The 22,167-nt window shown below is 39.2% G+C and overlaps 1 protein-coding gene across 1 annotated transcript in view; it reads right to left on the bottom strand.

Moving 5' to 3' along the window:
* LOC117473156 (tissue factor-like) overlaps positions 1-6,580 on the bottom strand; it is a 29,110-nt gene extending 22,530 nt beyond the window's left edge. The window contains exons 1-2 of the mRNA XM_034118659.1: positions 6,430-6,580; positions 3,043-3,154 (exon numbers count right to left, since the gene is read on the bottom strand). Of these exons, the coding sequence (XP_033974550.1) occupies positions 3,043-3,154; positions 6,430-6,496 (179 nt within the window). The 5' untranslated portion in view covers positions 6,497-6,580. The remainder of the gene's footprint in view (positions 1-3,042; positions 3,155-6,429) is intronic.
* Positions 6,581-22,167: the final 15,587 nt, after the last annotated feature.

The following is a 22,167-nucleotide window of genomic DNA, read 5'->3' as shown; positions in this document are numbered from 1 at the left end:
TCGTATAGAGGCGATTACACGGAGCCGTTTGACCCCCCAGAGAGTTCCGTTTGCAAATCTATCCACCTTGGGACCCGTTATCGTTTGTGGGGTCCGTTTGTTACGGCCTTGTGTAAATAATATGGCTATATGCAAGAGAAACTATGCAGATACAAGCTGTTTCGTTCTCGTGTAAAGGGCCCCTAAGAACAATGACAGATTACAAAGGAGCAGCGGGGGGTGCTGCGGGACTGTCTGCGTGCGCATCTCTCCCAGATGAGCTGACCGCTTTTTATGCACGGTTCGAGACCAGGCAGGCTTTGGACGCACATGAAGCCCAGGAGCCCTGCCCTTTTGTTTTAAACAGGGCAGATGTGTGCAAATCCTTTAAAAGGGTTAACCCACACAAGGCTCCTGGACCTGATGGCATCCCTGGCCGTGTTCTCAGGGTGTGTGCAGTTCAGCTGGCAGAGGTGTTCACAGACATCTTCAACAGGTCCCTGCTACAGTCTGTAGTCCCCACATGCTTCAAACACTCCACTATCGTTCCTGTCCCCAAAAAGTCAAAAACCACCAGCCTTAACGACTACCGCCCAGTAGCACTCACCTCCATCATCATGAAGTGCTTTGAGCGGTTAGTCAAAACACTCATCACCTCCTCCCTCGCTGACTCTCTGGACCCCCTGCAGTTTGCCTACAGAGCAAACAGGTCAACAGACGACGCCATAGCCCTCACCATCCACACTGCCCTCTCACACCTGGACCAGAGGAACACATATGTGAGAATGCTGTTCATTGACTACAGTTCAGCTTTCAACACCATTGTGCCCTCCAAGCTGGTCATCAAGCTCAGAGACCTCGGGCTCAACAGTGCCCTCTGTGATTGGATCCTGAACTTCCTGACGGGCAGACCCCAGGCAGTGCGGGTGGGAAACATCACATCCTCCACCCTGATCCTCAACACCGGAGCCCCTCAAGGCTGCGTGCTCAGCCCTCTCCTCTACTCCCTGTTCACACACGACTGCGTGGCCACACACAGCTCCAACACCATCGTGAAGTTTGCTGACGACAGGAACGTCATCGGCTAGATCACCGACGGCGACGAGACGGCGTACAGAGAGGAGGTCGAAAACCTGACATCTTGGTGCCAGGATAACAACCTCCATCTCAACGTCAGCAAAACCAAAGAGCTGATTGTGGACTACATGAAGCATCAGAGAGAGGGACACACCCCCATCGCCATCAATGGGACTACGGTGGAGAGAGTCAGCAGCTTCAGGTTCCTCAGTGTCCACATCACTGAGGACCTGACATGGACTCATCACTGAGGACCTGACATGGACTCATCACTGAGGACGTGACATGGACTCTTCACACAAACACCATCAACAAAACAGCTCGACAGCGGCTCTTCTTCCTCTGCAGGCTGAGGAGGTTCAAAATTGACTCCAGGATACTCTGCAACTTCTACAGGTGCACCATAGAGAGGATCCTGACCTTCTACAGGTGCACCATAGAGAGGATCCTGACCTTCTACAGGTGCACCATAGAGAGCATCCTGACCTTCTACAGGTGCACCATAGAGAGTATCCTGACCTTCTACAGGTGCACCATAGAGAGCATCCTGACCTTCTACAGGTGCACCATAGAGAGGGTCCTGACCTTCTGTGCATCATGGAGAGCATCCTGACCTTCTACAGGTGCACCATAGAGAGTATCCTGACCTTCTACAGGAGCACCATAGAGAGTATCCTGACCTTCTACAGGAGCACCATAGAGAGGATCCTGACCTTCTACAGGTGCATCATGGAGAGGATCTTGACCTTCTGTGCATCATGGAGAGCATCCTGACCTTCTACAGGTGCACCATAGAGAGCATCCTGACCTTCTACAGGTGCATCATGGAGAGCATCCTGACCTTCTACAGGTGCACCATAGAGAGCATCCTGACCTTCTACAGGTGCATCATGGAGAGCATCCTGACCTTCTACAGGTGCATCATGGAGAGCATCCTGACTGGCTGCATCACGCCTGGTACGGCAGTTGCACCGCCCTCAACCAGGGTTTGAGTTATAAACTGAGCTCTATGGGCGTCTTTAAAACTAACGCGTGCGCACGCACTCACGCGCACACACACAGCAGCAGCCCTCTACTTGCTACAAACTTAAATATGAAAAGGTTCAACTACATACACACACATCATCTCGGCTCGCGCAGCACGCTCACAGGCATAGATTGCGCAATAATGTATTGCGCACCTTGGAGGTGCAGTGCAGGCATATTGTCATTCAAGAGATGCGTAGTTCTTCTGGAAAACATGTTTTTCTTTTAGCCTATTTACCTCGTTAACGTAAATAATACTCATTACATTGAGACATGCATTATTTGTGATTAAAATAATGGTTGTTGGTAATGTATTAGCGACCCCCACAGATGTATGATTTCACTGCGTCCGTGGGAGCGCAGACCCCTCCTTATGGGTGGTGAAAACTACACGGCACATCATCAGGACGGAGCTGCCATCCATGGAGGATCTTTACTCCCAGCGGCTCAGGAAGAAAGCCCTCAGGATTACAAAAGACCCCCATCACCCCAGCCACAAACTGTTCTGTCTCTGGTACCGCAGCATCCGGACTAAAACCACCAGACTCAGGGACAGTTTCATCCCACAGGCCATAAGACTGTTAAACACCTGCACTTTTGAAAGAACATCCATAACATTAATCTGTTTGCAACTTATATATATATCAATATTCCAATTACTTGTATATAGACTATTCTGCACTGTTTCTATTATATTATATTTTATTTTATTTACTTTAATTATTTTATCTGTTTTGTTGTGTTGCACTGTTGGAGGAGCCTGTGACCTAAGATTTTCATTGTCATAACTGTAGCTACGTACAAATGACAATAAAAGCCTTGAATCCTAGAATCCTATATCGATACACAACCGTGTGTTTTTACAAACTTAATTTTTTTAAATATATTGTACAATTGTTGTTCTAATTGTCGAATATCTGCTTGCAATTATTTTTGTATTGTGTGTGTGTGTGTGCTTACCTGGAGACGGCGACGGTGTATTTGTAGTCAGATTCTTCAGTAGTCCAATTGAGGATGGTTTTAAAGTCCAGAGAAACCCATTTTAAATTCTCTGCTTTGGGCATGTTGTTTTCTACGAACAAATGCAACACAACGTTATTTCCTGCTGATCTCTGAATATGCTGGAGAATACTTTGAAATCCTCCTCCCCAGTCTCTCCTTCCTCGTGAATAGACTATAATTAAAGTCAGACTCTGCCACTGAGAGCTGGATATGAGCCCAGAGTGAGAATGTAACCAAATGAAAACAGTCATATACATGCAGTTCATCCTCTCTGAGTTCCTACAGCAAACACTCATGTAACATTCCATTCATGTTCTCATGCCTTCATTTCTTGCAGCGTCTTAAGAATGTTGTGTAACACTCTGTTTGGTTTATTAGTTGCATAATCATTACCACATGTCCCAAACAAAATGTGCTGCGTCATGATTAGGTGAATCACAGAACATTTAAGGATATAAATTAAGTGGAAAATGTGCAAACTTCTTGTTACATCATGACACATATTTACATCATCACCATACTGAACATTTCCAACATTTGTATTTCAACAAAAATAAATATCTATTGTATTTAAACTACAGTACGCTGTAACATTGGATCATTTAGAATAGTGGAGTAAACATGAACATGTTGTATGACTATCAGAGCATCAGATTGTCACAAAGCTGATCAGCATTTTAATAAAATAAAATATTTCTATGTGATATCTAAGGGGCGACCAGTAAAAAACCCACAAACTGCTGACTTTCTGACCCTTCACCTGACATGATCTGGGGGAGGGAGATAGGGAACTTTTAATAAGAATAAAATAAAATAAAATGGTGGGAAAGTAGCTTCATAATTAAGAAAATAAACTATATTTGTAAAAAAAGAGACCAACACAACCTTAAAAATACTTCTCTAGCTGCCATAAATTAACAACATTAACAGTTGTATCTCCATATATTTTGGTCTAGAGTTTGACGGGAACATTAGATTAGCCTGTTAAGCCCTTGGCCTTTCAGCTATCAGGCTCGAAAATGACATGCCCAGAACAAATATCTTCACTTCTAAAAGGGGTAAATTAATAATCTTTTTTCTCAAAGCAATGATACACCTGTGAGTTGGATGTAGAAGAGTCAGAATCAATACATATGTTTTTATTTTAAAGTAAATTCAGATTGAACATAGTAAAACATTTTAAATTATAGTTTCCGTCCAAATAAAAACATTACTTATAGTGAAAACCACCCTTGAATGATGGGATAGTAGACAAAAAGCTTTAGGAATCCAAACTATAACATATAATAAGTACCCTGTATCAAGATTGATGCAAAACAAGTGACAGTTTACCTTTTTAGAGAGGTTTAGGGCTACCGGGCTTAACAGGTTAGTTAATATACACCTTAAAGGTCACCTATTCCACTTTTTCATGTCTTTTATACATAAACATATCGGTACCACTTTACAATAAGACTACCCTTATAAAGGATTCATAAAGGGTTTATAATTAGGTTATGAATTAGGTTGTAAACACTTTATTAATCATTAAGAACCATTTATAAACCAGTTCTAACATAGTTTTCATACATCAACACAGGCTCACTATTTGGCAAGATGACTAAGCCTTATATTGGCTACTTGGCGAGAATCAACTCGGTGAACAATAGATACCAAGGATGCTGGCTGATGAAGAACACGAAGTAAGCTAAGTAGCCAATATAAGACTTAGCAGTACAGATAAATGTGGGCTCACTATTTGGCAAGATGAGTAAGCCTTATATTGGTTACTTGGCGAGAATCAACTCGGTGAACAACAGATACCAAGGATGCTGGCTGATGAAGGAGACGAAGTAAGCTAAGTAGCCAATATAAGACTTAGCAGTACAGATAAATGTGGGCTCACTATTTGGCAAGCCACCGGTCACAGTTGCCCTGTTTATCTCATGTCTTATAAAAGCTTATTAATGATTTATAAAGTGTTCACAACCTAATTAATAAATGAATTACAAACTATTCGTAAACCCTTTATAAGGGTAGTCTTATTGTAAAGTGGTACCAACATGTGTCCCCTCTGTGTAAAGAGATTCTGAAAGTTTCAGGAAAAAAGATTCTCTCACTTTTTGAAAAAACCTGTCTGAAAATGAGCTGATCAGATTTTGGCCACTTTATGATGTCATAACGTTTTTTGGCTTGTGTAACCATTAGCCAATAACCAACCAAGTTAAAGTTACATTTAAACACAACAGGTCAAATATCAGCTTATCTGGACAAACATACTATTTAAATGATGGGGGGGCAGCCAATCTTTTTATTCTAAAAAGGGCAGCTATGAAAAAAACTAAAAACAGGAGAATTACAGTAAACATGGCACCAGAAGTCTAATCTCCACACAATGCCAACACAACAGAACGGCTGAATAGAAAAGCATGTGATAGGAAACATCAACTTTATACTACATTTATTTATTGTTGTACTCTTTACTCCACTACATTCATTGTACAGACACATTCAAATAATCCCCATATTTACACAGTGCAAAATTACATTAATGTACCCATTAATGCATAAATAAATACAATAAAATCCTCTGGTATATTATTCTGAAATGAGCGATTCTCCTATCGGCTACTTTTACTTTTGGTCCTTAAGCGTATTTTAGGATATTAAGTAAAATATCTGAGTACTTCTCTCACCACTGGATATAACCACATGGGAATGTTGGAGACAAGTTACATAAACTTTGAACTACATCTATCTATCTATCTATCTATCTATCTATCTATCTACCTACCTACCTACCTACCTACCTACCTACCTACCTACCTACCTACCTACCTACCTACCTACCTACCTACCTACCTACCTACCTACCTACCTACCTACCTACCTAGCTGTCTGTCTGTCTGTCTGTCTATCTATCTATCTATCTATCTATCTATCTATCTATCTATCTACCTATCTATCTATCTATCTATCTATCTATCTATCTATCTATCTATCTATCTATCTATCTATCTATCTATCTACCTACCTACCTATCTATCTATATATCTATCTATCTATCTATCTACCTATCTATCTATCTATCTATTCATCTATCTATCTATCTATCTATCTATCTATCTATCTATCTATCTATCTATCTATCTATCTATATCTATCTATTTACCTACCTATCTATCTATCTATCTATCTATCTATCTATCTATCTATCTATCTATCTATCTATCTATCTATCTATCTATCTATCTATCTATCTATTCATCTATCTATCTATTCATCTATCCCTCTATCTATCTATCTATGTTGTTGTTATTGTCTTTTTGTTGTTGTCTTGTTGTTGTTGTTGTCTTGTTGTCTTACCTGCAGCAGTGAGGGTCCAGGTGTACAGACAGACCCCCAGACAGATCACAGTTCTCAGAGATGCCATGTTAACTCAACCTAAAATCCTTCCTCCTCAGAGCTTGACCCAGTTAGATCTGAACCCAGAGAGGAGGCTGTGAACGAGACTTCACTATGGAGCTCCACAGAACTGAGAGTGAGGGGGGGGGGGGTGCACTGGGGGACGGTTCAGGGTTCCGCTTCACTCCGCCTGCTGATCCCTCCCACATGCCTGCCTGCTGATGGAGGGTTCTGCAACAATGTGCTCAGTATGAACCCTCCCTCTCACCACAGTTCAGATTGAACATGGATGTCCTTGAGCCGACACACAACCCTTTAACAAAGTCCGTCTGCAGCTGACCCTCGTGTAAACTCACAGAAACATGAGGGCTTTTTGCAGTGGTTACACCCACTGAAACAGTGGATCCTGTCTCTGTGGGGGGGGGGGGGGGGGGGGGGATTTAACTGTTTCTGTGGAGACTGCTTTATGCCGCATGTTACTGGCAGTATTGTCCCAGGTGGTCCAGCAGTTCATGACTTAGATCAGCAGAACGTATTCTCTTTCTAAACACACAGCAATACTGTGACTCAGAAAATGATAAAGAATCAACATTTCCTTAAATCTAATCCTAGTTTTAACTGGTACATGTGGTCATACACAGCATTTTGCTGTTCTTGTTATTTCTTACAACATGTGGGTCTGAGCAATACAACGCTCTAATGACATTACTGTAATTAGGGCTGCATTCCATTCAGGGCACACTGCCCCACTGCCATGATTAACTGATGCATACCCTTTATCTATTTAAACATGTCATCTCTTTGTGATTTACACATTTTTCACAAGTTGGACGTGATTACAGCCGATAAACAGAAAACAAAAATCCAGTCAAACAAAAGGTCACTAAATATACAAACCATCAGAGATCATAGACTACATAGATTCAATGTTAAAGGTGGGGTAGGTCATTTTGGAGAAACCAGCTCGAGTGCGCTAGGATTTGAAAATACACAACCGGAGAAAATCTGCCACTTCCTTACAGAGCCCCTCCTCCAACACACACGAACGCGCACATGACCAATGAGGGCACGAGATAAGTTTGTGCACAGATGGAAGGCTGACAGGCAGGTAGGCCATCCAGTTATTTTAGCCGGGCCGGCTAAAATGATTGGTCGTGCTTTTTACAGTACTACAGCTTCCACAGATGACATTTTGTTATGGATTTTTTGTCAAAGCACTTAAGATATTCATTGCTATCGGGATGTTAAGAGCATTCCATGGAATATAACAACAAGTGTATCTCGAGCCGGTTTCTCAAACTTACCTACCCCACCTTTAAGTAAAGTTTATAAGTGGCTGTATTTCAAACTATTTATAAAGTGAGAGATAAATAGATACAGATCTAAAGATAAATGTAATGATAAATCATAGTGTTTTCATCGAGGTCCAGCGTTTGTCTTTCAAAGCCTAATCTCAAAGCCACACTTCTACAATTTTGTCCAAAATAAAAGTATATGACTTTTGCACTATAGATGAACTGTACTTTGTGGGTCTCTCATAGTGAAGATCCCAAAGGATTATCACGAATCCTGCACTTCTGCTCAGCCTCTTTTAGCTCGTTGTTTTTTAGCTGTCTTCCATTATAAGTGACTGTTTACTTAAAGATTTCCAATATCAACTTCATTAGCTGTATAAAGTTTGTTCTGCTGCCAAACGCCCCTAAAACATTGTTTTATTAAGCTTTTAAAGACTTGAGGTCACATTAAAGTTCAGCATCTAATCTACAAAGATAGATACCCGGGATAGGAGAGCAGCCAGGGAATGTGGGACTGAAGAAAAGTAGCAAAGAGCAGAGCTAAAGCTGAAGGTATTTTTGGTTTTCTTGTGAAAAGTGGCGAGGACCACCTGGTAGCAATTAGAAACCATGTGACCTCCACACACACAAACACACACACAAACACACACACACACACACACACACACACACACACACACACACACACACACACACACACACACAGACAGAATGAGACACTGTTAGTATTACTCAACCCTGTCTAATATTTACACTAATATACAATTTACACAAATCATTTTTATAAACAAGACTTTGCCCAGATTATGTTTTTATCAACATAAAAGGAAACAGTTATTTTGGCAGGATGTTCATATCAAATGCATCTGTAAAACATCTAAGTCAGCATTTAATTAGCAATGATTTAAGAATCATTGTTCGATGGTTTTTGCGACTGCACTTGAGGATAAATTCAAAGTTCTTGACATTTTCCGGATCGACTGACCTTCATTTCTTAAAGTGATGATGGACGGTCGTTTCTCTTTACTGAGTTGAGTGGTTCTTGCCATAATATGGATTACAACAGCAGTCAAATAGGGCTTTCCACTGTGCACTAACCCTACCTCTGCACAACACAACTGATGCTCTCAAACACATTAAGAAGGAAAGTCATTCCACAAATTGAGTCTTGACAAGGCACACGTGTTAATTGAAAACCATTCCAGGTGACGACCTCATGAAGCTGACAGAGTGTGTCCAAACTTTTGACTGGTAGTGTAAGTAATTTGAATATATATATATGGATAATTATAAACGTCTGTGTGCAAGTGAAAGTCCAAGTAGGTACAGTTACAGCCAAAATCTCCAACAATACAATTGAGTTGTGATGTTTCTCACATTTTTCCACACATAAAGCATAGCTGCCATGTGCTGCAATGTGTAGAACTGGATATGACCCTACCCTCGCCCTGCATTACGAAGCTGCTCCCTCTGTATCTATTCGAGTGAGAACGCAGTGGGGAACATCTTCAACCTATCTTATTTAGGTCAAAAGACTTAATATGAATATTTATTCTCACAGCCATATCTTCAGTACTGCAAACTGAGGGCACAGCTGCTTCAGATTAGTGAGGAATCTGTTTTATTGCAAACCGTAAAGTCCTTCCGGCGGGCAAACATTTGGAACACATGTATTTGAACACTGAGAGTGTGGTGTTTCAACAACAAGGTGAGACCAATGCTTGAACAGTATGTCAGAAATGTTTTGCAAATCACAGTCAAAGTGCTCTTTGGCACAAGATACAGTGTGGGAACAGAAAGAACGCATTAACACAGAGCAGGTGGGCGTGTCCCAGGCTGAGGAAGTCACAACTAGTTATGAAAAGCTCAAATGTGGTCAGATAGCCTTTGGGATACGAGAATTAATTTCAGCCAATGTTTTCAGCCACTTTGATTCTTAACATAGGCTAACTACAGTAACTAACAGAGCTCAGTTAAACAGTATTTGTCAATACTAGCATGGCTATGACTGAGCGATTGGTTGACCCAACCTTTTGCATTATTTGGTCCTTAAGTCAAACACATACTTTATTCAACTTTGTGGTAATATGGAGTGAATCGGCGAGCTGAATTCTTAATTATTGGCTTTTTGTATCAAACCTTAACCAAAGCTGCACTTTCTCCTGAACTTTTAGTGTTGTTGTAAATAAGCTGCCGCCCCAGACAGCTGTTTTTGATGAAGAGCCCTGGCACTGTCAGGCCAACAGCTATTTTTCTAGAACTTTTTGCAAAACAAATGAAAACATCCCCGACAGCCACTGACTTATCCTCTGTGATATGGATCAATGCACCACAGGCATTTTATGTTTTATATAAGCTAAACAGTAAGTGACCAGGTAATAAGGTGCATAGATGTGCAAAATATTATGCAGTTCAATAGACCAATAAAATGTATTCTGACCTTCAACTGGGCATACCATTATTTTCATTATTTTACTTTTTGTTTGTCAATAGGTTGCATTTACAAATAACCAAATGTGTGTCTGATCTGACCTTGAGGCAGCACACAACAACATTTCCAGAAATCTGATCTGTTCCACTCCACAGAGTTTACTCCTGTGGGATTTATCAGCACCGCAGTCTGGTATGTTACATTAAGGATGGCAGATTCCAAGAAATAAGTGAGCGAGTCTGTTGAAACTCAAACTTTTTACAAATACCCAAAGTGTAATATTTCAGCAGAATGTCCTCCCTATCGCGGGGTGTGGAAAACTCCAGCAGTGATACTCATGTAAGGAATGCCAGTGTGCTGTATGGGAAGGTTAGTCATGCTGTCTGATATGCTCACTAGAACAAAAAAAATGAATCCAATATCTGACCCACCCAATCACACACTCTTTCTGACGCATTTGACTCAGCTCCTGACTCACATTGAATCACTTCATACATGTCCCAGCTTTAGTTTGAATGAAGCTGACTCTTTTCATTAACCACACTGATTACACAATAAATACTATTTATAAGAAGTGGATGTAGTCACTGTGAAGTAACCCATTACCCAGTGGACTAGAAATGTAAAACAACAAGTAAAATGGACAAAACAATTGACAGCTAATCATAATGTATTTTAGCCAATCACAAGGCCCTGATACCATGCTTTGTCATCTATTTTACTCTACATGGGACCATAAATTACTAAATCAAGCTCGAGGAGCGATAATCGAGGAACCCAGGGCCGTCCCTCCCTACAGGCCGATCAAGGCAAGTTTATTTATATAGCACCTTTAAACACAAGGCAATACAAAGTGCTTTACAAAAATGGAAGTCATTAAGAAAATGGCATTTAAAATCAGTCATTAAAAAGCAAAGATAATTAAAAGTTCAATTAAAAGCAGCGGCAAAAATAAAAGTCTTCAGCCTGGATTTAAAAGTAGTCAGAGTTGCAGCGGACCTGCAGGTTTCTGGGAGTTTGTTCCAGATATTTGGAGCATAATAACTGAACGCTGCTTCTCCATGTTTAGTTCTGACTCTGGGGACAGAAAGCTGACCAGTCCCTGAAGACCTGAGATATCTGGATGGTTCATCATTTAGCGGGAGGTCAGAAATGTATTTTGGGCCTAAACCATTCAAAGCTTTATGAACCAGCAGCAGTATTTTGAAATCTATTCTTCGACACACAGGAAGCCAGTGTAAAGACTTCAGAACAGGTGTGATGTGATCCACTTTCTTAGTGTCAGTGAGGAACCAGTGTAAAGACTTCAGAACAGGAGTGATGTGATCCACTTTCTTAGTGTTAGTGAGGACTCGAGCAGCGGCGTTCTGAATTAGCTGCAGCTTTCTAATAGATTTTTTAGTGAGACCTGTAAAGACACCATTACAGTAGTCGAGTCTACTGAAGATAAAAGCATGGACAAGTTTTTCCAAATCCTGCTGTGACATTAGTCTTTTAATCCTAGATATATTCTTTAGGTGATAGTAGGCTGATTTAGTAACTGTTTTAATGTGACTGTTGAAACTCAGGTCAGAGTCCATGACTACACCTAGATTTCTGGCTCTATCTGTTGTTTTGAACATTGCAGACTGAAGCTCAGCGCTAACTTTTATACGTTCTGCCTTGGCTCCAAAAACCATTACCTCAGTTTTATCTTTGTTTCATTGGAGAAGGTTCTGACACATCCAGTCATTGACTTGTTCAATGCACTTACTCAGTGTTTGAATTGGAGCATAGTCTCCTGGTGAAATGGTTACGTAAATGTGTGTGTCATCCGCATAGCTATGGTAACTTATTTTGTAGTTTTTCATTATCTGAGCCAGTGGTAGCATGTAGATGTTAAAGAGAAGAGGCCCCAAGATGGAGCCTTGAGGAACCCCACATGTCATATTTGTCAACTCAGATGTGTATTTACCTATTTATATTTATCTGTCCTTTAAGTAGGATTCAAACCAATTTAGAACTGTTTCCGAAAGTCCCACCCAGTTTTCCAGTCGGTCTAACATTTCCCTAGTATTTTCAGTTAAATATCGCTTTGTGGTTACCTCTTTTTGAACATTTTTGTGAACAGAAATACAGATGTAGCAGCTAATTTAGGACAGTTTGAAACGCGAGGGTCGTGGTCGGCCCGTGAACGGTCCGTGAACGGCCCGTGATTTGCCCGTGATCAAGAGACTGCCTCCAGTCTGACTTGAGACCGCCCCCGTGATAAATAAATTTAATTATTGTGAAGCCAGCTGCAATAGATCATTGATCCACCAGGGGGTGCAGTGGGGTTCCACACTGGAGCTCATGTGAAATCAACTTCGATACAGTACGCTGGATGTACAGTATGTCTGGTACTACTGTATAGCGGATCTTTGTTAAGATCCATATGTCACGGATAGGATCATAGTCTGTGCTAAATAAGAGACATGTAATCATTTACAAAACATCACCATGTTGTTATTTAACAAAATAATGTTGTTTAGTCGAAAAAAACGAACGAGAGGAAATGCAGCTGGCTCTCGATTTTTAATCCTAATTTAATCATCATCTTCACCACGATCTTTTATGTTTATGTTCGCCGAATTGACATGAAATCACTGACAAATATGAATATTCTGTATTCAACTTCATTAAAACGTTATTAACGTGCCTAAACTCAGTAATTCACTAAAAATATTTATATTTTAATGGAGCCTTGTCAGGCAGATCAGGATCCCGACGCGTATCCCTGGGTGTTATTTTTCCCCATAATGACCAAGTCGCTGCAAATTATCCCGCTTATTACATGGCCACATTCTCAACAAAGTAACGACATGACTCCCAATATTAATTGAAATGCTTTTATGGATTTAGAAAATGTTTTTATTGATTTAAAAAATAGTTGTATGTATTGATTTAAATTGACATGCATCTGCTAAGAAAAATAGTCCGTTGTTACCGTTTTTTAAACAGTCTGAAACGGCAGCTCTCAGCTGTGTGTTTACACACCTAATGGCCCATCAGCCACAGCTCTCTCTCCCCCCCTGATCTTTCTTCTCCAGCAGTTAAGTTAACTGTAGGTTACTCTGAGTGACAAGCTGACAGTTAGTGAAGTAACACTTTTTTTTTGTGAGTCACGACCTGGCTGTTTCATTCTAACATAACGCTCCAAATGCTACTGTTTCCACTCGGACTTCAATACAGCTACACCATTGTTTGGTTTCCATGGTAGCGCGTCTCTTTAGTAGCGCACACTCCTTTCCTGTAAATTACAGGTCCAGCCAGGCAAAACAGTGCACTTCTCTTTCCCGCACTACTGTGACAGACCATGGGGCTGGGTCAGCCACTAACATATTCATATTGCTCATTCTCAAAAAGAGAAATATGAACGTTAGTTTTTAACTGAAATGATCAAATAAAGTCAAAATGTCACAGTGTTTACAAACATTGACCATACCGTTCACCAGCCCCCACCCCCCATGCCTACTGTAGGCCTATGTTGAGTATACTCTTTGTTTAAAACTAATTGGCCATCGGAATGTGTGTGTCCCAACCCCCCCCTGTGATATCTCTTCTCCAGCAGTCTGTAGGTTTGTGTTCGCATATTTATGCTGTCGCAGTTCCTAAATGACACGTTTACACCTTAAAACGATGTTTAAAACAAAAAGTAAATGTTCAGGGTTTTTATTAATGGTAATTTTCAGACTGTGAGTTGTTTAGTGGTAGCTCATATAGTCTTGATTCTTGTGGTTAAACTTTTCGCTCCGTATTTGATGGTAGTGGTGTCGAAATTCATTCGTCACTTCCTTTTCAGTTTTTGTTTTTTTTAATCTTTTTGTTTCGTTATTATTGTTACGTCCTGTCTGTATACACGTGCTTTAAAATGTATTGTTTAATTCTACATATTTGTCATATAATATGACACCCCATGCACCCCTTGCTATCTTACATAATAAAAGTGTCACATTCATGAAACTTGCTCCATTCATTGGTACTAGTCCTACAACTATACCCTAAAAAATGCTTGAGGGTGGGATTAATACAAACATCTTTTTGGGTGGGGTGCATTTTATGACAGGCCTGGTTATCACAATATGCCCCCCCTTGCTATCTTACAAAATAAAAGTGTCACAGATTGATGCATTTAACTTCAATATAAAGAAAAACATCTTCTGTTGTAACAACAATAACATTATAAATAGTAACATAGCTGAACATGGTATTGCACATTTAGCTTTCAGTGTTACTGACCTGAGATGTTTTTATTACATGAATTAAGGTGACTGAGGCTTTTTAACATAGACTTTTCAGTGTCCCACATTTTGCACAGAACTGTCCCACATTAGGAAATGCAGATTGTCTGAGACAACTTGGCACTAAGAGTACTGACATGTCTACCATTTCTTTTCTGAGTGTAATATCTGCATTTTCTCTTTTGAAAAACTAAGTCCTAGTTTGGCCACTCATTTTTAATCACACACGTCTCTCCATCCCATTCAAATTCAAATTCTTGACTGGAAGGGCAGTCCCAGCTAGCGGGGAACGTTCTCACAACTTTGACTAACATTACCTACAGGTTCTAATAAGGTTTTAAAGAAACGTTTTAATCTGATGTTCAAAGAACCTTTTTAGGATGTTTATTTTTTCAAATAATGTTCCTATAAGGTTTAAGGTTAACTAAGACATAACGTTTTAACTGCAACATTCAGAGGATGTTTTGAGGATGTTATTGAGGCCTGAGATGACAGAAAGTTTTTTTATAAAATGTTCCTTTAATGTGATATGTTAACAAAGGTGGAACGTTTTGCCTGCAACATTCTAAGGATGTGTTTTGGACGTTGTTGGGTAACACATTAAAGATGTTCTTTATAAAACGTTCCCTCAATGTTACATGATAACAAATGAAGAACATTTTCAAAGCAACATTCTGAAAATGTTTTCAGGATGTTATTGAGGCCTGAGATGACAAAGTGTTTTATAAAATGTTCCTTTAATGTTACATGATAACAAATGAAGAACATTCTCCAAGCAACATTCTGAAAATGTTTTCAGGATGTTATTGAGGCCTGAGATGACAAAGTGTTTTATAAAATGTTCCTTTAATGTTACATGATAACAAATTAAGAACATTCTCCAAGCAACATTCTGAAAATGTTTTCAGGATGTTATTGAGGCCTGAGATGACAAAGTGTTTTATAAAATGTTCCTTTAATGTGATATGTTAACAAAGGTGGAACGTTTTGCCTCCAACATTCTAAGGATGTGTTTTGGACGTTGTTGGGTAACACATTAAAGATGTTCTTTATTAAACGTTCCCTCAATGTTACATGATAACAAATGAAGAACATTCTCCAAACAACATTCTGAAAATGTTTTCAGGATGTTATTGAGGCCTGAGATGACAGAAAGTGTTTTATAAAATGTTCCTTTAATGTGATATGTTAACAAAGGTGGAACGTTTTGCCTGCAACATTCTAAGGATGTGTTTTGGACGTTGTTGGGTAACACATTAAAGATGTTCTTTATAAAACGTTCCCTCAATGTTACATGATAACAAATGAAGAACATTTTCAAAGCAACATTCTGAAAATGTTTTCAGGATGTTATTGAGGCCTGAGATGACAAAGTGTTTTATAAAATGTTCCTTTAATGTTACATGATAACAAATGAAGAACATTCTCCAAGCAACATTCTGAAAATGTTTTCAGGATGTTATTGAGGCCTGAGATGACAAAGTGTTTTATAAAATGTTCCTTTAATGTTACATGATAACAAATTAAGAACATTCTCCAAGCAACATTCTGAAAATGTTTTCAGGATGTTATTGAGGCCTGAGATGACAAAGTGTTTTATAAAATGTTCCTTTAATGTGATATGTTAACAAAGGTGGAACGTTTTGCCTCCAACATTCTAAGGATGTGTTTTGGACGTTGTTGGGGTAATACATTAAAGATGTTCTTTATTAAACGTTCCCTCAATGTTACATGATAACAAATGAAGAACATTCTCCAAACAACATTCTGAAAATGTTTTCAGGATGTTATTGAGGCCTGAGATGACAGAAAGTGTTTTATAAAATGTTCCTTTAATGTGATTTGTTAACAAAGGTGGAACGTTTTTCCTGCAACATTCTAAGGATGTGTTTTGGACGTTGTTGGGGTAACACATTAAAGATGTTCTTTATAAAACATTCCCTCAATGTTACATGATAACCAAAGAAGAACATTTTGAAAGCAACATTTGGATAATGTTTTCAGGAGGTTATTCTTTTTTTATAAAACGTTCCTGTGATGCGAAATATTAACACGGTCATGGTCAAGGTCAGATTTATTTGTAGTGCGCTTTAAAATACAAACTCTTTGCATTTGTTTGAAAAGGATGTTTAAAAAAAATCTGATGTCAACAAGCATGTAATTCATGATATTGCATGTTTGCGTAGGCATGTCTGAGTTCCCAGCTAGACATTGTTGGTTCTAAAAACATTCTGAGAATGTTACCAGTTTTATTTTGGTTCCTAGAATGTACGTCTGAAAGGTAGGATAACGTTCTCTAAAAACATTCTTAAAATGTTTGGTGATAACATTGTTCGAACATTATACCCCAAGTGTTTTTGTTGTTTATGCACATATCTCTATTGTCATATGGATCGAATAACACTTAGAAAATCAAAGACAGACATATAGAAGAACGGACCGACTATCACTGCCCGTCCCTTAAACCCCTGTTAGTGTTTGTATGTGTTTGTTTCTACTGTGTATGTATTCTCCCCCCACCTGCCTGCTGGTCTGCTCGACACGGCTGGGAGCAATCTCCAATCAACCACACCTGCAACCTGCTCATCAGCCACACTATGAAAGCCTGCAGCCTGCACTCATTCCCTGCGGGATTGTTGCCGTGAACGGTTTGTTGCGTGCCGCTCTAGCTTTTTGTCAGCATATTCTTTGACAACTTTGCCTGCTTTTGCCTCACACTCATTTTTGTGTCTCTCCCAGGAGGAATCCAAGGCCTTCCACACTCCCAAGACCAGCCAGGCCTCTCCACCCTGGAACAACTGTTTCCCACTGCTGCCATAACCAACCTCCACTCCCAGCTCCCCTTTTCTAATAAACAAATGTTACTTTCACCAGCTGATTCCGAGTCTCCTTTTACATGTGTTAATAGTCAAATTCCAATAGTTACAGTGGTCAGTCCAGTTACCCAGGAATTTTGAGTTGAACAATTACAGGAATATTATGTCTTTATGTTCTAATAATGTAAAAATATTGTAGTAAATTGTTACCACAGAACATTTGCATAATGTTTTAAACATAAAGCATGTTATCCTTCTCTAAAATAATAACATTCTGGCAACATAAAAAAATCTAGCTTGCAGCTGAAAACGTTTTAAGAACAGTAGGGCATAATGTTCTAACAATGTTATCAAAAACATTTTAAGAATGTTTTTAGAGACCGTTATCCTACCTTTCAGAAGAACATTCTGGGAACCAAAATAAAAGCTGCTGAAAACGTTTTAAGAATAGTAGGGCATAATGTTCTAACAATGTTATCAAAAACATTTTAGGAAGGTTATCACCAAACATTTTAAGAATGTTTTTAAAGAACGTTATCCTACCTTTCAGAAGAACATTCTGGGAACCAAAATAAAAGCTTCTGCTGAAAACGTTTTAAGAATAGTAGGGCATAATGTTCTGACAATGTTATCAAAAACATTTTAGGAAGGTTATCACCAAACATTTTAAGAATGTTTTTAGAGAACATTATCCTACCTTTCAGAAGAACATTCTGGGAACCAAACAAAAACTTCCCGCTGAAAACGTTTTAAGAATAGTAGGGCATAATGTTCTAACAATGTTATCACCAAACATTTTAAGAATGTTTTTAGAGAACGTTATCCTACCTTTCAGAAGAACGTTCTGGGAACCAAAAGAAAACTTCCCGCTGAAAACATTCCTAGAACAATGAATGTGCAATGAATGGGCGGAAATAATAATAATATTAATTATTTCACACAAAAAGGTTATGACAATATATGACTATTGACGTACAAATAACACTGTCTGTCAATTGTGTAAAATAAGAGAATTAGATTACAACTTGTATTTAGAAATACTCTGTTGTAATTATTGATGCATAAATGTGTTCATCCATTCAATGTGGCATCTGCTATAATGGGGTTAATGTATGATATTACTTAATAACACAATACACTATATAATATATGATATGATAATTACATTTTAATTTGATTCATTTCTTATTTCATAGTTTCTCATCATTATTATGAAAGCACCTATTGTTTTAAATAATGGTCGGAATGTGACCTGTGAGCCTTCTGAATTACCGTGGGATAGCACATTCTAAACTAAAATGTTCAATCAATAAAGTAACATCTTATCTTATCTTATCTTAATAATATCTTCATATTAACAATAATAATAAATCATACAGTATGTGTCCGAAAGGGAGCAGGAGGAAGCAAACACAAAAAATATACAAAAAATATACTGCATATTAAAGCAAACGATTGTAAAGGTAAAAGTATGAGCATCAAATCAAATCAAATCAAGTTTTATTTATATAGCACATTTTTAAACGATTTTTGGTCGAGCCAAAGTGCTGTACATATAATAAAAATACCCTACAGTAAAGACACTTTACAGCAAATACAACAGCACAGTTTGTTCAGAATATCAGTATGAGAAAACGACACCCTCTGTCCTTAGCCCCTCACATCGTACAAGGAAAAACTTCCAGAGAAAAACCCACATTTCAAAGGGAAAAATGGGAGAAACCTCGGGGAGAGCAACAGACGAGGGATCCCTCTCCCAGGATGGACAGAAGTGCAATAGATGCCGTGTGTAAATCGAAGAGATAATACATTTGACAGCGTAGGTAGACCGCATGACAAATAAAGAAGTGTAATGTAAACATTTACATTATTATTATGATTATTTAATATATAAAGACTATATATTATTGAATTACAAGATTAGATATACTTTATTTGATCTAAAATATTGATGTGTTCAAATGCTCTTCTAAACAAAACTGAAAGTCCATGAAAAGTTGTCTTTCTGTATTTGTGAATGAAGTGCCATCTCCTGGTTAAATCCTGAAATTGAAAATCTGGCAACGCCCTCTTGGAAAATAGTGGGAGGGCTTAACATTCCCAGATGCTGGTCTTAGGCAGGTCTTAGGCGCCGTTTACACGAGGAGAAAACTGCTTGTATCTGCATAGTTTCGCGTGCGTATAGCCCTATTATTTACACAAGGCCGATAGAAACTGACCCCACAAACAATAACGGGTCCCAAGGTGGATAGATTTGCAAACGAAACGCTCTGGGGGGTCAACCGAGTCCGTGTAATCACCTCGATACGAATATTTCCTGAAAAAATAACGATAGCCCCGCCTCTCCCCACCTCTCCTGCAGCAACTATCAAAAATAGCTGTGTTAATTAAACGCACAAGGGGTTCTTGAATGAAATAATATTATAAAAGGCAAACCAGAATTGTTAACGCCCAATATACTCCTTAAACAAAATAAACAGAGTCAGATTTCATGCATTGATCCATTATATTGACAAAGGAGGATCTCACCCGGTGTTTGTAGAGAATATCTCTCTTTCTGAGCCGTCCTCTCCACGGAGACCTTCTTGGTCGGGATGCAATATCCACAGATTCGGTTTCTTTCAGTTTCAGTTTCAGTTTCGGGGCTTAAACAGAAGGGTAGCCATGGCAACATTGTGGCGGGGCTGCTGGGCTGCTCTTCTTCGCGGCTTTTGGTGTATTTTGGCGGAAGTTACAGCGCCACTTACAGTCCCGGCATATGTACTACAGCGTTTCCCGCGGCCTCGTTTGAACAGACACGTTAAATGAAACTAATGCATGTGAACGGAAGACTTTTTTGAATACGCATACTGTGCATAAACGCAAACGGTCCCGTGTGAGCGGGGCCTTAGGCAGGTAGCAGGCAGGAAGCTGTAAGCTGGAGTCTGAAATAAGCTGCTACATCTGTAGAGCTCTCAAATAAAACACAGGAATGATCAGAGAGTGCAACATCAGTCACCACAACCTTAGAGATATTCAGACCCTTTGAGATAAATAAGTCCAGAGTGTGCCCCTTATTGTGCGTGGGCTCCGTCACATGCTGAGTCAGTCCATACTGTAGTTATCAAGAACACAAAACAGTTCTTTAGCCCCTCTGTCCTGGGGGTTGTCAACATGGATGTTAAAATCACAAACAATGACTAGACGGTCAAAGTCAATACACACTATAGACAGCAGTTCAGTAAAGTCATCAAAAAAGCTTGCACAGTATTTGGGTGGTCTATAGATGTTTAGGAACAGAGCTCGAGAGGAGCATTTCAGCTGAAGGGCCACATCTTCAAAAGAACCAAAGTTCCCATAAGATGTCTTCCTGCATTGAAGGGAATCATTGAACAAAATAGCAACTCCACCTCCTTTCTTATGCATTCTTTCCTGACTCATCAAACTGAAGTTGGGAGGTGTTGATTCGATAAGAAGAGCTGCACTGTTATTTTGTTCAATCCAAGTTTCCGTTAAAAACATAAAATCGAGATTGTGCTTAGTGATAAAATCATTGATTAAAAATGTTTTTCCTGCCAAAGACCTGACATTTAATAAAGCTAGTTTAAGGTCGTTAAACACACTATCAGTCAGATTTTTTGTGACAAGCTGTGGCTGACATGGAATCACTGCTAAATTTGATAAACTCACACAAACGTTTGAGCGCTTCCTGTTTCTAAGCTGATTCACCGCTCTTGATCACGCAGACTAAGTTGGCCAGGGACGGCCCTGGAGGAACCACCAGACCATCCTCCGGTGAAATCCTCAGCCACTCGCCCCGCCCCCTTACTGTGTATCGCTCACTGATTGGATGATGGAGACTTCATACTGACTTCAACATGTTCCACATATTTTAGACATTATTGGTGACGTATGCTTTTAGTTCTAAAGTTTTCAGTTCAAATATTCTGCTGCTTTATCATGCATTTAGACTTTTATTTTCTTGTTCTTATTTCACATTCAAGTCCCCTCTATTCATGAACCCTTTAAAGTACTCAGCCACACCACTTATATACCACGTGTGACTGTTGCTATGTCAGTTAATCTTTCAAATACAAGGTTGCTTGTTTGATTCAAGCTCTTGTAGTCAATATGTCAAGGTATTTATCCCTAACATTTTATCAGCTAACTAATGACACACACTCAGAGGATCTTTATAAACGTTTTAAGTATTGCACATCTTTAAACATGACTCTTATAAATCACTTTTAAAACCAGCGATGCACTACAGTGTCAGGTTTTCTAAAATAGAAACTTCAATGTTCACATCTTTCTAAATGATTCTACTTTTCAATGACCTACAAATAATCCTAATAATAATAATCCCATTTTCAATCTTCCAACTGTTCATATTTTTTGGTCAATTGACAAACCTGTTACAAATATGTTGTTCAACAAATTTGAGCCTTTGCCACATTTATTTGAATTATTTATATCATTCCTACATAATGGGGAAGCTTGGATCACCATGGAAACCTTTGATCTCTGGACACGTCGTTAGCTCAAGTATAAACACCTGTGTCATGGAACACGATGATGTCATAACTTCAACTGACATGCTCAGAGTAGCAGACTTCAGATAATGGTTAATGGTCCTGCCCTCAACAGCTCTACGTCAATTATGGGGTGTCATCATATGCCGTTTCCATGGATGGAAACGGCATATGATGACACCCCATAATACAGTTGCTGCTGACTCAGGCTGGAATAACTAGTCATTGCAGGATGTTTTTCTTCAGGGGCTGAATGAAGCAATTAAAGACGAGCTAGCTGCTAGGAATGATCCAGTTAGCTTGGATAATTGAATTGCCACAGCTATCAAAATTGATAATCGCCTCAGAGAGAGACTGACATGGATAGGAATAGCCGTCACCCCAATC

The sequence above is a fragment of the Trematomus bernacchii genome, unplaced genomic scaffold (assembly GCF_902827165.1).
Source record: "Trematomus bernacchii unplaced genomic scaffold, fTreBer1.1, whole genome shotgun sequence".
Taxonomy (NCBI): domain Eukaryota; kingdom Metazoa; phylum Chordata; class Actinopteri; order Perciformes; family Nototheniidae; genus Trematomus; species Trematomus bernacchii.
Note: the sequence above shows the minus strand (reverse complement) of the source record. Positions and strands in the feature narration are given on the sequence as shown.